The 21,239-nt window shown below is 39.9% G+C and overlaps 1 protein-coding gene across 8 annotated transcripts in view; it reads left to right on the top strand.

The window, feature by feature from the left end:
- ARMH3 (armadillo like helical domain containing 3) overlaps positions 1-21,239 on the top strand; it is a 123,079-nt gene that overhangs the window by 51,481 nt on the left and 50,359 nt on the right. For 3 of the 8 annotated variants that reach the window (XM_066191066.1, XM_066191072.1, XM_066191064.1), the window contains 4 exons: positions 274-356; positions 882-1,008; positions 3,673-3,748; positions 4,249-4,302. In XM_066191066.1, the coding sequence (XP_066047163.1) occupies positions 274-356; positions 882-1,008; positions 3,673-3,748; positions 4,249-4,302 (340 nt within the window). Of the gene's footprint in view, positions 1-273; positions 357-881; positions 1,009-1,586; positions 1,761-3,672; positions 3,749-4,248; positions 4,303-4,776; positions 5,825-21,239 lie in introns of those variants that run through there. The other 5 variants (XM_066191069.1, XM_066191067.1, XM_066191070.1 and 2 more) reach the window with 5 other exon arrangements.

Below are 21,239 nucleotides of genomic sequence, written 5' to 3'. Positions count from 1 at the left end.
CGTACCTTGAGCCTGAGTAGATTTGATTGGGAAGTCAGTGAAGGAGAATAAACGTGGGAAGGTAAAATAGCTGTCACTTACCTGTTCAGCAGGGTATTTTAGCAACAAAATGTACCACCAAACCCTACATATAAATGGATATATTTCTGAGGTGAATAGCTGGCGTTTAGTTTAATTTACTCTAGATAATGTAAATGCATTGGTATATAAGTGGCTTGTTGAGAATGGCTTTGCTTTTATAGTATTTAAAAAATACTTGCTATTTTCTCCTAGCTTTGATCAACTTGTTGAAGTTCCTCATGTCTAATGAGACTGTGTTGCTGGCCAAGCACAACATCTTCACCCTTGCTCTTATGGTGAGCATCTTTACCTTTGCACAATCCTCTTATTTTTAATAACGTAATTGTGAATTAGTATTAGGAAGGAGTTGTAATGCTGAAAGGATTTCTGGCCTGTTAAGGAGCTATGAGAACAAGGTCATGAAGTAGAGGGATATCACTGTGGTTAGTTTCACTAGGTGTTTGGAAAGGGCAGTGCTTAGACTCACTATACGGCTGGCTCATTGGAATAAAGAAGTTCGTGTGAGGAAAGGCCTAGTTTAATTTTCCGGATTTGTTAGGGGTTTTTTTGTTGTTCTGTGGTACTTTATATGCAAAATAAAAACATGTTTTTCTGGCTCTAGATAAAACAGTATTTAAGCTTCTTGTCTGTCTCTTTGGTGCTACAAGGAAAATAAGAGATAAAGCAATGGAGTAGTGTAATAGTATCTGCTGCAACTACAGGCTATTCCTTTGAAGGTTTTGGACATAATTTGTATTGTTTTTGTTGCAGAATAGATTTTGGATAAATGTTCCTGTTGCAACTTCTTTTCGCTTGTATAGGTTGTGAACCTGTTCAACATGTTCATCACTTACGGAGACACATTTCTGCCCACTCCCAGCAGCTATGATGAGCTGTATTATGAAATCATTCGGATGCACCAGAATTTTGACAACCTTTATTCTATGGGTGAGTACCTCCTGACTCGTCAGAACTGCTGCTGCCTGGAAGTGAGGGTGGTGGAAGAGGGATGTGTGTGTCTGGTGTTTCCTGTCTACTTGCTGCTGATGTATGCTGTGCTGGGTGAACATGTTTTGTATACTAGAGCGTGTTAGTAAATTAAGAGACAGATAAACTTATTAAAAGGATAAGTTTTTTTAATGTCACAAAAAAACTGCAGACAGGCTCCTTGCCCTCCTCCCCCCCCCTTTCCCCCCCCGTCACTTAATGTTGGAAATATATAAATTTATTATCACAATGGAGTATGTGATATTTTATGCATTTTATGTAGTTTTCCTCTATCACTTATGACAATTTCAAGTCAAAAAGCAGGTACATGCTGCAGAACCACCCAGCATAGAGAAACACTGAATGCAAATAAGAATTTGGAAAAGAATTTGAGAAACTTAAAGCAAGAAGCTTGCTGTGCTAGACAAATCACATCTGCTTCACTCATTGCCAAAGCAACCAAGAAAACAGCCCTCACAAACCTGCTTGCAGTGACAAGTGAATCGCTGGACTGAAGAATGTCCCCCCTGGCAAAACAGGGAGAAGCTGCCATCCTTCAAGAGATGGAGAAGAGAGCCAAGTGACACCCAGCAGGGAAGTGGAGCAAAGAAGAGCAAAGAATGCATGGAGCCCTAATCAGGCAGGAACCTGCAGCCCAGGGTAGCTGCAGCAGCACTGGTGTGCTGCGTACTTGAAGCTGTGAAAAAAAAGAATATAGCTGTGTTCTTTGTTTGCTTTATTCCAAAAGGATCTTTCATTCCTTCACCCTCTGCTTCCTTCCCAGCGTGATCACCCAGTGAACAACAGGAGTTAATATAAGCGTATAAGGAGAATTAAAGGGCAGATAGTTGGCCACAGCCCTCTTCTGAAATGGGAGAGAGACATCCTCACCTAAATAAAAGTAGCCGACTACCCCATGTAACTGCAAGCAGAAACAAACTGCCCTTTTGTATAAATTTCGCAATTTTCAGCCATTACATAAGGGATCACTCGGCCATTTTTTTGCCCTCTGAGTGCTTAAGATTTTTTGCTAACCCATTTTCTACTCCCAAGAGTTGCAACTAGTAAGATGAGATGCTTTTACTAGGTGATAATTTTTTCAAACCCATCCCCTGTGGAAGCTGAAGGTAAGTGGAATAGAAGAATAATGCACTAAAATACTTCCTCAGTTGGGTGGCAAAAGGCACACCCGTCCTGTTGAAACAGTTTATCACATGAATGTTTGCCGTCCTCCTATGTAGAATAAACCCTATTGAATTACTCTTGCAGATGCCTGAATTGGATATATTACTTCAGATATTCAAGTACAGTACCTACTGTTTGACAAAACAATGTTATTCAGAGCTGACAACTTTCTTCTGCAGATGACCTGTAATGGTAGAATAGTGAGTGAGATGGTAGCACTGTCTCAAACTGATGAAAGCTACCAGGTGTCCTGATAGCTTGCCTTTGCTTGTCAGCCTATCTCTGAGACTACGGTGACTGTTCTGTCCCCTAACCTTGAGGTATTTGTTAGCACAGGTGAGAAAGCTACTCAGTCCTTTAGTTTTTCTGTTAATGTGGTTGAACTTGCTATGTTGGGAGTGGAGGTAGAATCTAACTGACTTGGTTTTTTTCCTCTTTTTCTGAAACTGAACTTTATCCAGATCTGCAGGACTGAAAGCTTCTGTCCTTCAATTATAGGCATAAATATGCAGCCACTGTGCTTAAGCATTTACTTGTAGCATCCATGTTACTGGATGATCCTAAATTTGGATGGTGAGCTGTTCCTTCACTTCTAAATCGTGGGTGAACCTTTCATGTGGAGTCTAACCTCCAGAAAACCCTGTATGTACTACAAAGTCGTAGAAAATTCCCTTTGTTCAGGCAATATGGAAATTAATCAAAACATCTGCTACAGGATCTGTTACTGTTTTGATGCTCACCAGGAGTTGTGCAAGTAACTGCCACCATAAAAACACTACATATTTTGACCTAAATAAATACTTTTGGTACTCTGGCAGAAAAGAATTGGATTCCCTAGAAGTTCTTCCTGTTGCAGAATGTTTTCAGATCTGCTCTTAAGTCTGTCAGAGACCATCTGTGCAAGAGCACACCACCCTTCTTGCTACAGGCAGTGTTTTTTCTTTACGCTGGTGTGTAATTCCTCTCTGCAACTCCAGATAAATGGGCATGTAAAGAATTCTTCATTTCTGGAGAGGATTTAAACTGCAGTATGCAGTCCAGTTCAGATGGAACCTTGCATAAGCAAGAGCTGGATAACAGCTGTGTGTGGAATAATAGCCCTAGCTATTCTAGGCTTGGGACACTGCTCTGTTTCTGGGGAAAATGAACTGTCTTGTATGATAATGAAGGCAGTTTGGAGGACCCAGCTTCTTCCATCCCCTCTTTCTCCAAGTCATTATTCTGTTCTGCTCATTCCTTCCATGTTCCTTATGTTTCTTAGATGGGCTTTGAAGAGAACTTCTACCCTGGATTGCAGATAATCTCAAAGATAACCTTTGCTTTGATGTGGTGCCTGGACTGCCATCTTGCCAAAGCAGATTTTATTTATTTTTTTTTCCTGTTTTGAACTATAAAACTGCCAGTTCTGTGCTAGCACTGCTAACTGTCTTCTCCTTTCAGTTCTAAGGCTGTCTACCAATGCTGGTCAATGGAAAGAGCCTGCAAGCAAGGTGACCCATGCGTTAGTCAATATTAGGTAAGGAGTAGAAGTTAATTAGTCTTTTAAAGTTTCTCATTTCCTGCGTGACTACATTTTTATCATGACAGTTTCACATTTGCTTTAATGAATTTTGTTTTGAATTTGTTCTGCTTGTTGGGCTAAATTGTTGTTCTAAAGAGGGCTCACAGGCATAAAGCAACGATCACCAGGATTCGATTGTCTATTAATTGTCTCAACTCTTCTGTAGACTGAGTGCTTTCAAAGCATAGCACAAACTGTAATGAATTAATCCTCACATCATCCTTTGAAGAAGTTATACAGTAGAGAATAATGCTGTGCTGGCAGAGCAGTTGTGAACCTAATGGATTTCTGTTGCGTGATTCTATTGCAATTCCACAAAGCTATGAAGGGGACTGTAAGCCTGCTGTAATAAGCAGATTCAAGGCCTCTTAACATTCCAAGATTTTTGTGTGTGTTTAAAACTGATTATTTAAGGACATTTCAATGTTCTCTTAAACCGCCTTTTCCTGTTCAAGGGCAGAAGGGGAGAAGTTATGCTTTACTTATAAGGCTGAGGAGTGTAAATCTAGGTATGTATTCTTTCACAATGGAAATAATTTATTTTTCTGGCACCTGAAGCAGCTACTACTGACCAAGCTGGGTACTGGGCAAGAGGATCATGGATATGATTGATTGGAAAATGGAGGAATGTTGAGAGGGAAAATTTACTTCTTAGCTCTGGCTTGTAAACAAACCATAAAAGATAAAAGTACTTATACTGAAAAAAATTCTGTTTATCGCTTCCCTAGTCACCCCAGACTCTTGATGTCTGTGCAACACGAAGTAGCTCAGTAATGTTGCATTGCTGGTACTCGTTGTTTTCCTCACTACAAAAGACATTGTGTAGGACAAACTCGCTGAGGGCATTTTTCAAGTCAATATACATTTTACATGTCTGTAAACCACCTTAGAGATTCCCTTAATAAGTCTGTAAGCTTGATAACATCATATATGATTCTAGACATATTTTGCTACTCTCCTAAGTTTTGGATTTTTTTAAACAGATGTAAGTGAGCATGTGTGGGTAGGTAGTGCACTTGGAGTGAAGCAGCAGAACTGGTGGCTGTTGACTACTGTCATTTAACGTGACACAAAGTGTCTGCTCTGGGAATGCTCTGTGTAACCAGCAAGCGAAGTCTAAACTTGGAAGAGAGAAAAACCAAGTGATCACCGAGAATTTGTGCTCGCCTCTGGTTCGTGGAACCAAGACTTTGCATGGGCTTATTTCCTGCTGGCTTTGCAACTGCTTTTGTGAAGATCAGCATGCAGCTGAGACAAGATGCAACCAAAAAACTGGAACCATGATATACCTTCAAGGACAGTGTGTATCAGACATGTTCAGAAGGTGGTGGTGTCTGGAATCAGTGAAGTCTCTAGTCTTTTTCTCTTCTGGACTTCTGGTAGCTTTTCTCTGCTCCACCCAACTGCTCATCCATGTTGAAATTTCATGAATGACTGCTTCTCATTCAGTGAAACTAGTAAAGGTCCTAATTACAGGTGATTCAAGGCCTTGAGAGGGATTAGAATTCTGGGAAGTTAGTCTGTTTGATTTATCCCATTTCCCTGCTCTCAAAAAAAAAAAAAAAAAACAGGAAGGGAGAGTTTTGTCTTCTGGTTTGATTTCTTCTGGGGGTAAAAACACTATGTTTGAAGGGTTCTTTAGCTGAATAGATTTCAGAGCAGCCCGAGAAGTCCAAAAGTAGTGTGCTTTTGTGAAGGTGTTTGACATTGTGCTGGTTCGAAGTGGTGAGTGGGACTAGAACCTGACTTAGCTCCCCATTATCTGGGTTTCCTGTTTGTGCCCCTTTGGTTTTCCCCTAGAGTGGTCTTACTGTACTGTGTCTTATTTGGATATCTTTGCCATGAAGGAAATGAATTTAGAGATATCCACACTGAATTTTTTCCTCACCTTGCTTCATCATTCTGTAAAGTTTTTATGAGCAGCAATTACCTGCTTTTTGCTGTAACTGTGCAGTGCAAAGTCATGCTTCGGTTTATCTTGGTCTCATTACACAAGCTATTTAAAAATAAATAAATATTGCAATTTCCTTATCCTTGGGCTTTTAGTGGGTTTTAGAAATGTAAAAGCATCTGCCTGTGCATGCATACAGTGGGCTTTAACAAGTGTCTTAAATCTTGGCGTACAATTTTATGTGCATTTCTGCTGGGAGAGGAGTGGTGAGTTGTTTCCAATGTTTCGAGGGTGCAATGCATTTGTGTTACAGGAGTAACTGCTGAGGAGACACCAAAATGGTCCTGCTTGTGCCCCCACAGTGCTGGACCGATGAGCTCTGCTGATTAATTGCTTAAATAGACAGTCAGGATGAGTAATACCTAGAGAATCTTAGACATGTTCTTCTTTAAACTCAGCTGCAGAGAGATCCCGCTTTGTGTATCCTATTATGGTGTGAGCAGTACCTTTTAGTTGGACTAAAAGTTCTCCAGTAGACAGTCTGAGTTTTGTTGTTGCTGATTATTTGATTTTTGTTGTCCTTACTCCAGTCAAAAAATCAGTCATGAATATTCTTTTTGAGTATTAAGAGATAGGGAGGCTATTCCTGCCTTCTCTCCTTTCTACAGATAATTCATAATTTCTATCCAACCCAAAGAAAATGAAAAATTGAAGAAGAAAGAATAATAATATCCTTATCTGTCTGAAAAATCTTACATACCAAACTGGAATGAGCGATTCTGATTGCTGTCCTATCTCATAATAGTCATTATAATTTCTGGCTGTGGATTTGTCTCTGGTTTTCATAAATAATTGAGATATGATAGACTGCAAGATATAGCTGCAGCACTGATGGGGTTGAAATAGGAAGATGCCGCAGTTGGTGGTTTGAAAACTCACCTTTTCACCTGTGAGGAAATAAACACATTTTGAGACAAGTTGTTTTTTTTTTAAACTAATGAGCCTCTTCAAGATAACATTGTGCTGGTTTGCATTTAATGAGAATTTTATTAACGCAAGGTTCAAAGGGGCATTTTCTGATTGCCTACTCAGTGAGAAAGGTGGCAACTGAATTCTTGTATTCTTTTAATAGTCTTTCTCCAGATCAGGATTTTTCCAAGGTGAATAAATAGATTAACTCAGTGATTAATAGGCTGAATGTTTCCCTTGTCTGAAATTCAGCCCCATCATAATTTTTAAAGTAATTTTATTTTTCTCACTGAAACACTTTTAATAAGCAGAGAGTAAGTTTGTAGCATGGAACTAGGTGATAGGATAATTTTTTTAGGTGTTTTCTGTGCTGTTGTAGCATATGCTGCAATCCTCACTTGGGTGCTTTTATTCACTCTTCCACCTTGCAGCTACTTTTGTTCTGCTTGAGCCACCCTGTGTGATGCTTTTCCTTGAACAGAAGGTGCTGCTTCTCCCAGGGCTGCTTTTGGGGTTGTAAAGGAGAGACTGGGGATTTGGGAGGAGCACTCAGAGGAGCACTCAGAGCATTGCATGAATGTGTATAAAATGGTTACGCTTGGTGCTAGTCTATGCAGGAGCACTCTGAGGGAACATTTGCAATTTTACTTCGGCCAAATTGGACTGTGTTTGTTTGTTGTAGGACACTTGTCATCCTGGCCCTGAAGCTATAGCTCCTGATAAATTATCAGCACTCACAGGATTGCCCATATTGAAAACCTTGACAGAGGAGAAGGCCCCATTCAGATATTTGTTAGAAAGGAGTGGCTGCAAGCAGTCCACCTAGTACCTTCAGGATTGTTCCACCAGACTGAAAGGAATTTAGCATTTATTTAAAGGGAGAGAAGACCAAAATGCTGCTGATCTAGTCATGTTGCAATGGCTTTTATGCAGGATATGTGAAAGTGGACCTGCTGGTAGAGAAATGCATCTGTATTGGTGTAGGTGGTGACGTAAGGATTACAGTCAGCTGAGACTGTGTGCAAAATGTGTTTATATCTGTACACACACACTTTCTTCCTTCCCTCTCTGTACAGACATAATAGACATATAAACACATTTCTTGCCAATATGAATCAGAGTGAAAATGGAGGAGCAAGCTTAAAGCCTGTTTATGAAAAGAAATGGTCAAGAAAATCTATGTTCATATATACTAAAATGCAGATAGCTGTATGAACTTTATAGGTATGTGCTCCTATATAAATGTGAATATCCATATATGGATGTCTGTGTATATATAAATATATATAATACAAATACACATATATACACTTAAATTCTATATATTTATTTACATATAGAGTGCACAGAGACATGTTTCCTTTGGCAGTAGGCTTATTAAAGCCATAATCTCCAAGCTGAAAATACCAAGCACCTTCTTTTTCCAGCTTCTCCCAGATGAACTACAAGGATTGGCTATAGGTGCTCATGTGTTGCTTCTTCCAGCAGTACTGTTGCACTGAATGAGTCCCCTGGGACTGTGGAACCACGTCTGGAACTGCTCAGGGCCAGCCAGTGCAGGGCAGCAGAGGGTGCTCAGGCATGCAGGTTACAGCCCACAGTGATCTGGAGTTCATTCCCTGCAATTCTCAAAACCACCTGTGAGGACTATACTGATGGAATAACAACTCCATTGAATTGTTCACTGAGGTGTGTTTAATGGTAATGACCTCTGACATGCTGTCACTGCTAGTCAGCCTGATTGAGCTCAGATCACAGGATAGTACAAGACAGTCAACAATTATTTTTTAATAAGAAAAAAGCAACAAAGCCCAAAGAGAAACGCAGAAATGTATTTTATCAGTGCTTTTAAATTGTAACAAAAGCCTGACAAGATTATGGATCAAATTCTTACTAAAATGATGTAAGAAAACTTCTGAAGTGTATGCATCCAAGCTCTCTGAAAAATTAGTTTATTGCAGTTTTCAGGTGGTAGTGTGGTAGCCTGAAAAAATTCTGATACTGAAAATCTGAAAGCAGACTTTAGATGACGATTCTGACTTTGTTCTGGTTCTTTTTGAGTGATCTGTGGTCACTCTCACAGAAGTAGCAAAACTAGCAGACCCTTCTTGTCATTTCATGTGTTTCTTGCTGCATGCTTTTCTGACTGCACAGGGACTTTGGCATGGCAGAACAGTTCCTGAAATGCCACAGTGGTTATAGCAGTTACAGTGGTTACTCAGAATTCACCTGCTACCACTGCTTGTTTTTCACTTGACCTTGCAGTATTGTGGTAGGGAGAGTTCCTTTGCTAGGAGCAACAGATATTGATGAGGACAGGTTCTGGCACTACCTGGCACCTGAACAGAGAAAGCAGGTGGATTGAAAGGGAAAAACCTTATGACCAGCAACATGTTAACAGGAGAATCAAAAAAGAAAGAGAGAAGCATTCCTATCTTGGGTTGCAATGTCATCTTTTCACATCAGTCTAACCCACGTTTCAGTTATTTTTATTACTATTTAAGGCTTTCATCTAGTCGTGTAACTTCAGTGCTTTGTTTCTTGGACATGATCTGATGTCTTCTCAATGCAGGAGTGTTAGTTTTCAGTTATTGCTCTTTATTTACTAGCTGATTCATCTTTGTGTGTTTCTTTTCCAGAGCCATAGCCAATTTCATTCTGCTATAATTTTCTTTCATTCTTTCTCATTTGTGCAGTGGTTTAATTAAATGTTGTCTCTGCCACTGGCCCAGATCCAGAGAGCAAATCTGTTGGTTGAGTGGTGTTGTATGGACCAGTTCCACAAACACAGCCGCATGGTTTGGCAAGTCAGGTACATCCCCAGGTCACCTTCCTTCTTTCTGCTAGTTACTTTCATTTCAGTCATGAAGGGACTCTGACAATGTCAAGCCTGTTTTCTCTTTAATGAACTTCTGTTTTCAGTAGGTTTGTGGAAGGATTGTTTCCTTTGTTGCTTATTTCTTTTTGTGAGGACTTACACTTTCTGGAGCTGATGCTGATTTTAGGCAAAGATGTTTGTATAGCAAAGAATGCCTGTCTGAGATGCCATAGTCATAGCTTGCTTTCTTTAGTGCATTTGGATGCTATTCTGCAAGAGATCACTTTTGCTCTAAAATTTCATCCTCAAAGTAAGCAAGGCTTTTTGGATTGGAGTGGGGAGGATCTTGAAGTGATTTATTCCTAGGATGGTAGCCTCACCTGACTGGCTTTCTTAGCTTTTTTCCAAGGTCTGCAAGTTTCCAAAGCTGCTTGTATGAGCAACTTTCATCTCCTTTCTTCATGTCTCAAAGGCAACAGGCTGGCCTTCTAGAGGGGCCTGGGAGCAGGATCCACTTCTGTACTTCAGCTGCCCTATAGGGTTTGCTCTGTACAGGGGAGGATTGTTTGCTGGGTGGAAAGGAAGCTCCTCTGCAGAACAGCCACTGCTTGGCGGCCTCTTCCAAAGTTCAGCAGCTCTCTTAGTTCATGTGATTCTTTTAAGGCGAACATCTCAATGCAGTTTGCCCACTTGTGAGCTTTTGTCCTCCTGGACATTTTATTGGAAACATTTCTTCCTTGAAATGTGAAAGATTTGCAGAGTTAGGCAGGATCTGTAGGCTGCTTATCAGTTTGGTGAGAAATGTTGCCTCCATTGCTAATGTATTAGAAACCCAGATTTCATTTGCTCTTTGTCAAATGCAACTGGTCTGTGAATAGGGAATTCCTGTCTGCAGATTTCTGCTGGACTCATGGGTGCAGCTTGTAGGCTTACAAGGTGGAGTTAGTTAAGCTGCTTGCAATTTTTTTTTTTTGAAAGCTGTGTTTGCACCCTTGAAAATGTGATGTTGGCACATAATTTCAGCTTTTGTGCTGATGAATTTGGGGTGTGAAGCTTTGGGAAAATAGTAGAAGAAAGAAGTCAGGGACTTTTCAGTGCGGTTGTGGTCTCCTGTTTGATTTATGTGAGTGACTGTGCACTGCCTGGTCTGAAGAAGTGTGATACCAGGAAAGAAATTGGTTTTTGTTTTGGTTGCCAAATACCTTACTCTGTAGAAACATAAAAGTGTAGTAGAGAATATGTGTCAGCATGGGGAGTACTTCTGGTTTATTTCGGAAGTGGATATAATACTTATTGGTCAGAATTTATTTTTCTGTCTCATTTGCAGATATTTTGGTCTTGAATCCTAGTGCTGGACACAGGCAAGTTATATCTGAGCTCAGTAATGCATTAAAGCAGGTGCTGCAAACCTAGAATGCAGACTTGTAAACATCTTGGGTTTTTTGTTGAAGCTCAAAATCCAGAGACCTCTGCTGTTTCTCTCTCTGAATTGTTGTATTGTTTCCTACTGTTTATGAGAACAATCTTCATTATTTCTCTGGTACTGTGGCTGGCATGAGTTCAGTTTCTAATTGACAGATTTCAACCTTACAGTTAATGTCTTTGTTGGTAGCTCTGTTGCAGCCAGGAAGCAACCAGATTCTTTTGGCCCCAAGAACTGGCTCTACTGGAACATGATTGAAGCACAGTTTGAAACAGCTGTTTATAGCTTGTCGAAACTTCGTCCATGCTGGTTTTATTCTTTGGGTAAATATAAGGGACTCTGATCTCTGCTGGTCTGAGATTTGGCTTTCAAGATTCGCTTCAGTGGAGAAAGAACATTAAGCAACTTTCTTCATAACCCAAACAATGTAAAAATCATTGTGAGCTTAAATAACACCTTTTTCCCTTGAAAAGTGATGTAGTATAATGCTGTTTTGCTCTCTCTGTTTAAAAGAAATCTGTTGCTCACAGCAGCAGCTGGAATTATTATTCCCTCTGAAAGTCTGGGCTGTGGGATGTGTACTTAAAGAAAAGCTTTTCAAAAGCCAGTGACGTGTATTTCTTATTATCTTATACTAGTGGGGGGCCTAAAATTTGGGTTTGGTCTAGGAATGTAAATGCCCTGTTCTCTTAATCTTCCTTTAGGACTAAACTGACAAAGTACCCATTCATTAAGTACATCTGCTCATTTAGGTAATGAAGTACCTACCTTATCTTGAACTGAAAGCAAGGATAATACATTGTTAGCATGACTGCAGAACTGCAGTCTGTTTGGTTTTTGTTTTTTGGTTTTTTTTTCTGGTGCACTCCAGATTGTGCCAGAATCTGGAGCTTAGCTCCCAGCGAACTGTGAGAGGAAGACATCTTGTTGTTAAGACTTTGTTCATTAAAATAAATACTCACTCCAGCTTTTAAAGTTAAGGTGTTGGGTTTTTTAGGAGCTCCTGCCATGAAGGCAGAGAAGGTTGTCTCACCCCTACCAATAGGTTGTCTTACCCTATTTGGCAAGCAAAACAAAACCCAATTTCTTTCCTGGTATCACACTTCTTCAGACCAGGCGGTGTGCAGTCACTCACGAAAATCAAGGTTGCAAAGGGGATAACTTTGCAACTCCCTGTAAATACTTGCTGGCTAAGGTGAAAGTAAAATGCTGCTTGGAGAGGTAAAACAGAACTTGAGTGAGTGTGATTTCCACACATGCGATTGGTTGTGTCAGCCTCTAGAGGGTGGAGACATAAGCAGCTCAGTTAGGGACAGCAGGACAGTCTCTCTTAGCAGCATTGAGCTGTTAAACTACTTTTAAGCTGAAATGCTACCAAGTGTTTTTTATGGTTATATGCAGAGTCATCAGTGGTCACTGATGTGATGCTTTGCAGGGTCTAAACACATTCTCTTGCTTGTACAGGTGTAGTGCAGGGTGGTTTTTGCAAACTATTCTTGCTGTTAATATCAGTATAATCATTGCCTAAAGCTTTGCCTTAAGTACTGGGCTTGAGACAATAGTACTGTAAGCCCAGAAAGTGGGAACTTGGGTGTTACTTGGTCAGGAGTCTGAAGTAGGAGATCACTGACTCATTGAAGGCATCTCACTCCAGTGGAGTCCTGTTTGATAGGATATAAAAGCATGGTCTCAAATGTGTCTTATTTTCAGGGTGACCAGAAGTGGAATGACCTTAAAAGCTCCCTGGCAATCCTTTTGCCTGACTTTGCTAGAAAACTTAAAAAGCCTAAAGCTTTTTCATGTTGCTGCTTTAGTGATTAATTAGGGCATCACTTTGTGTGTTAATTACAGTGACATTTTTCTTCTCATTAGTTGGATTATGGAAAGTTTTTCAGTCTGTGTGGGACTGGAAGTAATGCAACCTTTGTGGCCTAGGGAAGGATGATTTCGAACTTCAGAACATTGAATTTCAATGGTGGCTGCAATCCACTATACAAAATGTGGCTGGTAAGTGCTCTGAGGGCAGAATAAATGCCTTTTATTCTAAACAAACATGATGTTGCACACAATTTGGTTGAGGAATTTTCAACTGGATCCTTCTTCTGGAAGATTGTGTAGTTGTGTATTATGTTAATTAATGTAAAGCTCTTGCTGCTGAGAGAGGGGTGTAAATATGATGTACTTCATGTAATGTCCTTCATGGTGTGTCTGAAATGACTTTACAGAGAGATCATTAAGCAAAGCCGTGCACGTGAACTAAGGCCAATTGCTTTTACTTAAATTTTTTTCTATTAATTTCTCATAATTTTGTAGCACTGTTTGCTTTGAAATCTGAGCTTTACATTAACTTTTTATGATATTTGAGATGAGCTTGTCTGGGCCAGACATTCCCTTGTAAACTTAGAAAGCAATAGGTCTGCTATACATTGTTCTTGATTCCTTAGTTAGAAAGCTGTGGTTGCTTTGAGATTAAACCTGTGTGTGGTATGTTGAGCCTTGCTGAAGGAGCAGACTGTGCAATTCTCACTGTGTAGCACCTATTTTCCTTCCTTGTTTGGTGTCTTTTACTCTTAGCATGAGCTAATGTCAGAAATGACGAGTCACAAAACAAGAGTGTCCAGGATCTGGAGTTTGACTGGGAAATAAAGTTAGTCAGATTGCAATAAGGGAGGCTCTTCTCGGAATGAATGATCCCATACTGGGCCAGATAGCTCAGTGCAATCTCCATTCTTGGGACTTACTCATATCTTGCCTGACCATAGCTGTGAGTTAACTGCCCCAGTGCTGCGTACAAAGTTGGACCATGGAACCTGCCAAGGTCCCTTTTAACCTAACCCATTTGATTTTAGAGAGCAGTCTCTTCACTGCATAGTCAAATGGTAAAAGAAGCAAGAAAGCTTGTTTTCATATAGTGTATTGTGCTGTGTGTTAACTCTGAACCTGCCTGCTAGACATGCAGTGTAGGGCACTGACTTAAATCAGCAGGTGTTTGGCATCTATTTTCTTTCCCTGAAAGATCTTTAAAGGGTAAAAACTAGGGAACTTGCTGTATGTGTTGTTGCAAATGCCCAGTATTGTCTGCTGTCTGTGATCTTACCATTAAATAGGATCCTGCCGATGAGATCCAACTACGCAGCTCAGACATTTGTGAGGAGGAACTGTTCTCAGTGTGATTAATGCTGTGGTTGATGACGGGCACGGAAAGCACTGCTTTGAATAATGCCCATTATGGCATATTCCCCTGTGTGTGTGCATTTAAAGGAAGAGGGTATGGTTATATGAGATTGAGAGCATTTTATAGGCAGCTAATGACAAGTGAAAATGATAGCTAGGGTAGATTAATTGTTAAATGAATTGTGCCTGCCCTTGCTGTCATTTTAATGTGGTATTGGTCTAAGTATGATGTTATATAGCAGGAAGGCATCAGGGAACAATACTGTACACTTGGGTTCAGGTCAGAGGAGTTTAAAGGCTTAGCCATCAGGAGTTTTTCTCTAGTTTAGACTCTTTTCACAGTGTGGGGTTTTCTTCTTCCCCTCTGGGAGTACAAAAATCTTTGTTTTGATTAATTTTGGTTTAATAAGTTTTTTTCCCCGATGCTTTTTTTGACAGTGGAGTAAAGCAGTATTTTCTCATAATCAGTTTAATATAAGCTTTGCATTAACTGTTTCAGGAATGAGATGATACTAACTGAACTTGGTTGAGCATAGCTCAGGGATTTTTTCTTATTTTTTTAAATTGTACTGTATCTCCAGGACTACATATTTAACTTCGATTTGTCGTGGGGTTGCTTTATATTCATTCCTTCAGTCTGAGTGGAGCATAAGGGAAATTAAGCTGGAAGAGGACCGAGAGCAGACAGGCATAGGTCTCATCCTGCTGTTACTGTGAAGAAATCTGTCCTTTGAATTGATTTGGAGTGACAGTGGGGCAGGAAGGCATTGGCAGAAGTTGTATGTGCCTTGCTAACTTTTGTTCACACATGGCCAATAGCCTCATTTGAGTGAATATTGTGTGCTTTCTAGATGAAATGTTGTCACATACGTTTCAGTAAAGTTTAGTGGTCCTTGTTAAGACTTAACTGTACTGCAGGGTTCTTAGTGCCCTTTTCTCTGCTCACGCTTTTTTATTTTTAAAGTAGATTCTGTGTTTGGAGGGGAATCAGTTTGGGCCAAGGGTACTTAGAGGATGTGAGCTTTGATTGCTTTCAGCCTGCTAATCTTTGTGATCTGAACTGTGCACTCAGCAGAAAAAAAATAATGCTGTCTACACAGGAAAATAGACTTTCTGTTAAGTATTTTCATTTCCTAGGAAGAGAGGAGGCCTTCAAATCCATCTTAAAGAAAGATAAACTTGTATGGGGACATGTGCAGACAAGCATCAGGAATCATGATTTCCTTCCCAAGGACTCTTGGCTCATGCTTTCCCCCATCCAGCTAAGAGAAAACTAGTGGACACTGCTAATGTAGTGGAAAACAACAGTGATGTAGGACAGCTTCTGAAGCTGAAGGGTAGTTTGTAATGGGAACAAATGGACAGGGGAGGGAGTATCATGAATAAATAAAGGTTGGAAGTGAAAGGTTTTCTAAAATTAAAAGCACTGAGAGTCTAGTGCACTCCAGTTAGAATGATGCAATCTAAACAAGGAAGGATTATTTTGAAGCTGAGAATATGAGAGAATGGGGAGAGCCAGAACCACATTTTTGCACCAGGAGGAGCCCAGCTGAAAGATGTATGCAGAGGTTGTCAGTGAGCAAGGAAGGTGGGGATTTTTTGTGGGTTTGACTTTTTTTTTTTTTTTTTTTTTAATTCCCCTTCCCTCATTAGTAATGTTATCAGCTCCAGAGCATTAGAGATGGATCAGATCCTGTTGGTCCATGGCTTAATACGTGATTCATATAGTGTGATAGATACCATTGCAGGGTTTTTTCCTACAGTGTAAGGCCTGTAAAAACTCATACCTGCTGTTACATTGTATGTAGGTTATTTGCTTCCTGCATCAGTGATTGAGAACCTGTTAGTGTTAACAGGGTAGCCACTTCAAAAAGACTGATGCTACTCCCTCCTGTCAGTCAGGGATCACTTTCCACTGAGGGGAGACAGTGTCTTCAGTTAAATTTAGGGGCTGGCTAACAAATTGCAGGTTAGAATACATTACAGATGATGAATGTGATCTCCTTACAGGGAAATCTGTTCGTTTGACTTACTGCTCTTACGATTAATTGCTTGCCAGATTAAATTGCTCCATAAAATGCATGCTACTTTATTCGATCTCTTCATGATGAGATTAGCTAGGCTATGCTGGTTCTTCGTATGTTAATTACAGTGGTATTTTCTTCTTCAATTTAATTATTAAATTGTTCAGCACAGCATGCTTTCTCCTAGCCTCAGGAAAGTTGTCTGTATTTTTCTTTTGACCACTATTCTATAATCGCACTGTCCTTTTCCCAGAAATACTCTGGATTCCTTTATAGAAGTATCACACACTGTATAGGATACATCCTGAGATTTTTCTGTGTTTTCTTTGGTGTGCTGCTGGAACACAGAAATGGTTCTAATCTTGCACAGGTTCATTATGTGACAGTCTAGGATGAGGAATGAGGAGGGTCTGAACTGAAGCTGCGGAGGCAAATTTCCCGGGTTGCTACACAGACAGGAATTCATCCAGATAAACTAAACTTTCTGCTTTTGTTGAGAAGTGTAAAGCTCATTGAGTGGCCACAATGTTTGCTTTTTGTCTCAGCTTGAAAATCAATACAGTAGCAGTTCAGTATTCGGTGCTGTTGGTGTTTCAGAGCAAGTTTGGATGGAAGGACCATGTATGCTTTCCTTGTTCTTGGAAGAATTCTCTGTACTCAGTGACCATAACCAAGACACATTTTTTCCTGGAAAATGGAAACACAAGAAGTTGAACAGCCCTAGAATTGTGGTGACATCCTATAGTTACTGAAGGAGGCCAAGAGTAAAAATTTTAAGGAAAATTTAAGAAAAAATGAATTTAAGTTTTCATTACCAGATTTGTCCCAGCTTTTAGGATATTAGTTCATGCTCCCTTCCTCAGTCAGGGACCTAACTACAGGTGCAACTTCCCCCCACATACACACACAAAATAACCCCCTGTTCTTTTGCAACCCAATGTTCCCACTGTAGTATTACAGAGGTTCTGTTGAAAAATTGTTGCTTTTTTTTACTTTTAAATTTTATTAATGTTTATTCTGCTATATCACTCTAGATAAAATACGTAATGTGCATCAATTAAACTGCTGTGGTGTTTAAAATAATTCAGATCTCTTGGTCTGAAATGGAGCTTCTCTCTTACCCAGCTGTAATAACTTTTTTAAAAAAATTGCTTCCTCAGTTTAGCCCCTCTCCTTCAGAAGATAGTGTGTTATCTTCCATTAGAATTGATTCCCAAAGGCAAGGCAAATTTTTGAATTTATCAACCTAGTCTTTCATTTCCCATCTATCCAGAGCTTAGAAAATTCAAAAGGGTATAGGAAGACTAGAAGAGTTTCAGAAAGGGGCATCAGGAATGACTGAAGGCATGGAACCAGATGTATTATGAAGAACATTTATATACCTGACAAGTCTTCAGACTGGATAAGATAGCAGAGAATATATAGAAGAGTTAGTAAAAATTACCAAATGTCAGAAAGAAGGTGAAGGGGAGCTGTAAGAAGAGGGTGCATCAGAAGATCAGATAAGCTCAAAGCAAAGAGATACTGCTTCATGCTGTACTTGGTTAAGCTGTGGAATGTCTAAAAAGTTATGTGAATTTAAAGCAATGATTATACAAATTAATGGAACAGAATTTAATCATCAGTTGCTGGATCATACAGATGTCACCTCTGCTTCACAAATTATCTTGAAGTGTATGTGGCTGGAAGTAGGGGTTGTTTTTAGGGCAGTATCATTTTTGTCTGCTTTTATTCTGTTACCTGAGCTCCAAATTCTAGACAGTTTTGAAGCAGGGAAACAGAGGCCTTTGCTACCTCAGTATGGCATTTTAAATGTTTACATAAATTTTATTTGTCAGCATTTTCTCAGGAATAAGTTATTTACTTCAAAGTCTTTAGCCAAGGGGAAATCAACATGTCAGCATCCCCCTCCCACTGCTTTCAGGATGGAGGTGTTGTGGTTTACTTACAGTCATACATCTGGTTATATACATGGTTTGTTCAATATGTCACTGCTTTCCAGTTGAGAAGGCAGAATCCCCATGTTAGGGATCTCTAAGGGTTTATTGTTAGGTGAAGGAGTCTCTTACCTACACTTTGACCCACACCCTCATTGTGTGCAGAAGAGGAGGCCTCCAAGCCTTTCTGTGGCTTTCTGCTCTTGTGTGTGCACAGGAAATACTGTCTGTGGTAATTTACAAGAGGGATGTCTAAGGAAGAATATGAGCTGGTCTCCTGTTTGGCAGCCTTTTGCTCTTTTCTGGAAGTGGCAGAGAAAAGCATGATTTTCTGGAGCACTGGTGAAGACAAGAGTAGAATGAATAACCATGGAAGATTTTTCTTCCCTTGTGATTTTACTTCAGGATTTCAGTCATCATCACTGTTCCTTTTTTCTCCAGAAAGAGCTCATGGAGAGCTGTCAGGATCCATGTACTTATAAATCTCAGGAAAGTAAAACCTGTGCCAGCTGAGCAAGACATGATTTTAATTAAGACTAACAGGATTTTTTTGTCTTTTTTTCTTCCTTGCTAGCCCCAACCCAGATATAAAAGTCTTCTAATTTCAGTAGCCTCTTGTTTGTCAGCTAAAAAAACTGAGTTGGTGGAGCCTTTTGAGACTTCTTTGATTAAAAAATTAAAAGTTAAAGGCTCTGTGTTTTTTTAATTTGGTTAAGGGGACAAATCCTTTTACTGCATCTCTAGAACAAGGAATTTAATGGAAATGTAATCAGGCTTTTTTCTGTTGCAGGTTACTGTTCTAAAGGAAGTTCATGTTGGATAATTTATCATTCATTCCTTTTTCCTTCTGGCTACTATAGATCCCAATGCACTGCTCTATAAATAGATATATAAAAGGTTCTTTTGCTGACATCTCTGAAGACAACTTTCGTTTTCACTTAATCCAAAGAAAAAAACTATCATGAATTCTCAGTGCACAAGTTAGATGAGTTAGGAAAAGAAAGGGATCAGGGTAATCTGATCTCTGCTGTCTCAATGATCTGTTTTTTGTGATGAGAGTTTATCTAGGAAAACCAGCCAAGGTGAATTAAAGGAGCTTTATGTGAAAACAGGTGAAGCCACATATCCAAATGTTGTACCCAGGCTACCTATGTATGGAATTGGGGAGGATTTTTCCCTTGTTGAGGAGCTAAGGCGTTGTGGTTCCAACTGGTTCTCCTGCCCAGTGCTGGTCTCACAGGCCAGTTCTACATCCCTGCCTGTGCTCCCTGCAACCAGCACAGTGGAGGGCTGAGAAGAATCTCCTTCAGAGCACAGTGCTGACCTGACTGTGTGCCAGGCTGAATTTGCTTCTCATCAGTTTCTTCCCCAGTCCAGGGTACCTCTTACAGGGAAAGCCATCTGTGTTACAGCATTTTTATCTTAGCTTGGGGATGCAAATGAAACAAAGGTTGTGATGCTTGTGGACTGATGTTGTGAAACAGTCCATGCTCCCTACTGCACACAAACCTAGTCCTGACTGTTTAGGCTCTAAATGATGCAGGTACAGTTCTCCTGGAAAGACTGAGTGCTGAGGGTGTCTCTAATTCTTGACTTTCTAAACAAACCTTTCTTTCTGTGTTACCAGTTTTTCAGTTGAAAGAGTTTGCTTGGTGTGGAATGGTGCTGCTGTGGAACCCTACTAAGGCCCCATCTGCTAAGAGCTTGTATTGATTTGTGTCTTAGTTTATAAAAGCCTTCAATTCACCTTGTGTAAATGCCATAAATAATGCAGATGTACTAGATGAAATATGCTGTGGGAACATCCCAGATATCATTTTGGTCTGGGTTGAACAGAGCTAATCTAATCATAGTTAGGAGCTTCTCAATAGCTGTGAAGCAAAAAGTGTATTGTCTTATTCTAGCTTAATGTATTAGTCAATACACAGGGGCAGGAAGATAGGTATTTGAAAGTGCTAATCAACTTTAATGAAAGCAAGAGTTTTTAATGTTAAAATATTGTAAAACTTCAGATGAAACTATTTGTAGATTATATATGTACACATACAGTGGAAGTACAGTCAAGTCCAGTCCTGCACCTGTGATTTATCTGCATAATCGTAACATTTGTATGCCTCTTTGTCACCAGGACTGCAGTGCTTCAGAGGCTATATGATTATATACTAAATAAATAATTTTGCTCACTCATAGCAAACAGCCATTTTGTGCCAGCAACATTGCAGAATGCATTTTAGTACATAGGGGACATTGGTGAATAATTTGTCCTTTTGAAATTCCATGGACTTTAGGGCACCAAAATATATTTCAGGTTGGATTGGGTCCAGATGTGTATGAGAACTCCTTGGCAGTCTTGTAGAAAGCATATGGAAGTTTTAAAGGTGACCTCTTTTTAGAAATTTAATTGGATTTTTGTTCTATTCAATTATGTGTAAAGAAAGCAAAAAGGTAAAGGGATGTGGCATTTCTTAGATTGTTCAGTTAGGAATATCCATCATATCAAGGCTGATTTTTCTTCAAAATGGTCTGTGGGCATGGCATCTTAAGTTCTCTGCTTTGGAGAGATCAGCCGATGTGCAGTGGTTCCTGTAGAGGAAAGAAAATGTATTTGTATGCTCATAAAATGATTCTAATTTATGTTTCCCTGGCAGTTGGCACAATTGCAAGGTGAAGAATATGTCTACTTGCTATTAGCATTGTTAGTTGAGAGGAAACATGGGTGCAGCCCGTTGTCAGAACTGAGACTTGTCTTCCTGTCACTTTGCTGCACTTGATGTCCCCAAAACTGCTGATGTGATCAAATAGGACCTTGCAGACGACAGCGATACGACAAGTCCAGAACTCACTAATTCTGCCTCAAATTGCTTATCCACAAGCACTTGGTCTTGGCTAAAGCAGACAAGCCATTGTCCAAGAGTTTTTAAGAATTGGGGTCATACGTCAGCATTCATTGCTGAAGGACCTCCAGGTGCCTAGAGGAACTTGGAGAGCTCTTGAATGTCAGTGCAGGGCAAAGACTTCAGAACTCCTTGAGATTGCTGCTGGTGCGACTTGACTTGATGTTGGTGCCCCAAGTATTATTTGCTGGCAATTATAGCTCATCTGCTCAACTGGAAAGCTCATGACAGTAGAGAGCCGTAGTTTTTAAGAGCCTTTGTGTGTCAGTTCTATTGCAGAGATTACTGAGGTTCTGTGGACATGGGAAACTCACAG

Source organism: Chamaea fasciata, unplaced genomic scaffold (genome assembly GCF_029207755.1).
Source record: "Chamaea fasciata isolate MVZ Bird 193981 ecotype frontalis unplaced genomic scaffold, bChaFas1.0.hap1 SCAF_9, whole genome shotgun sequence".
NCBI lineage: Eukaryota > Metazoa > Chordata > Aves > Passeriformes > Sylviidae > Chamaea > Chamaea fasciata.
Note: the sequence above shows the minus strand (reverse complement) of the source record. Positions and strands in the feature narration are given on the sequence as shown.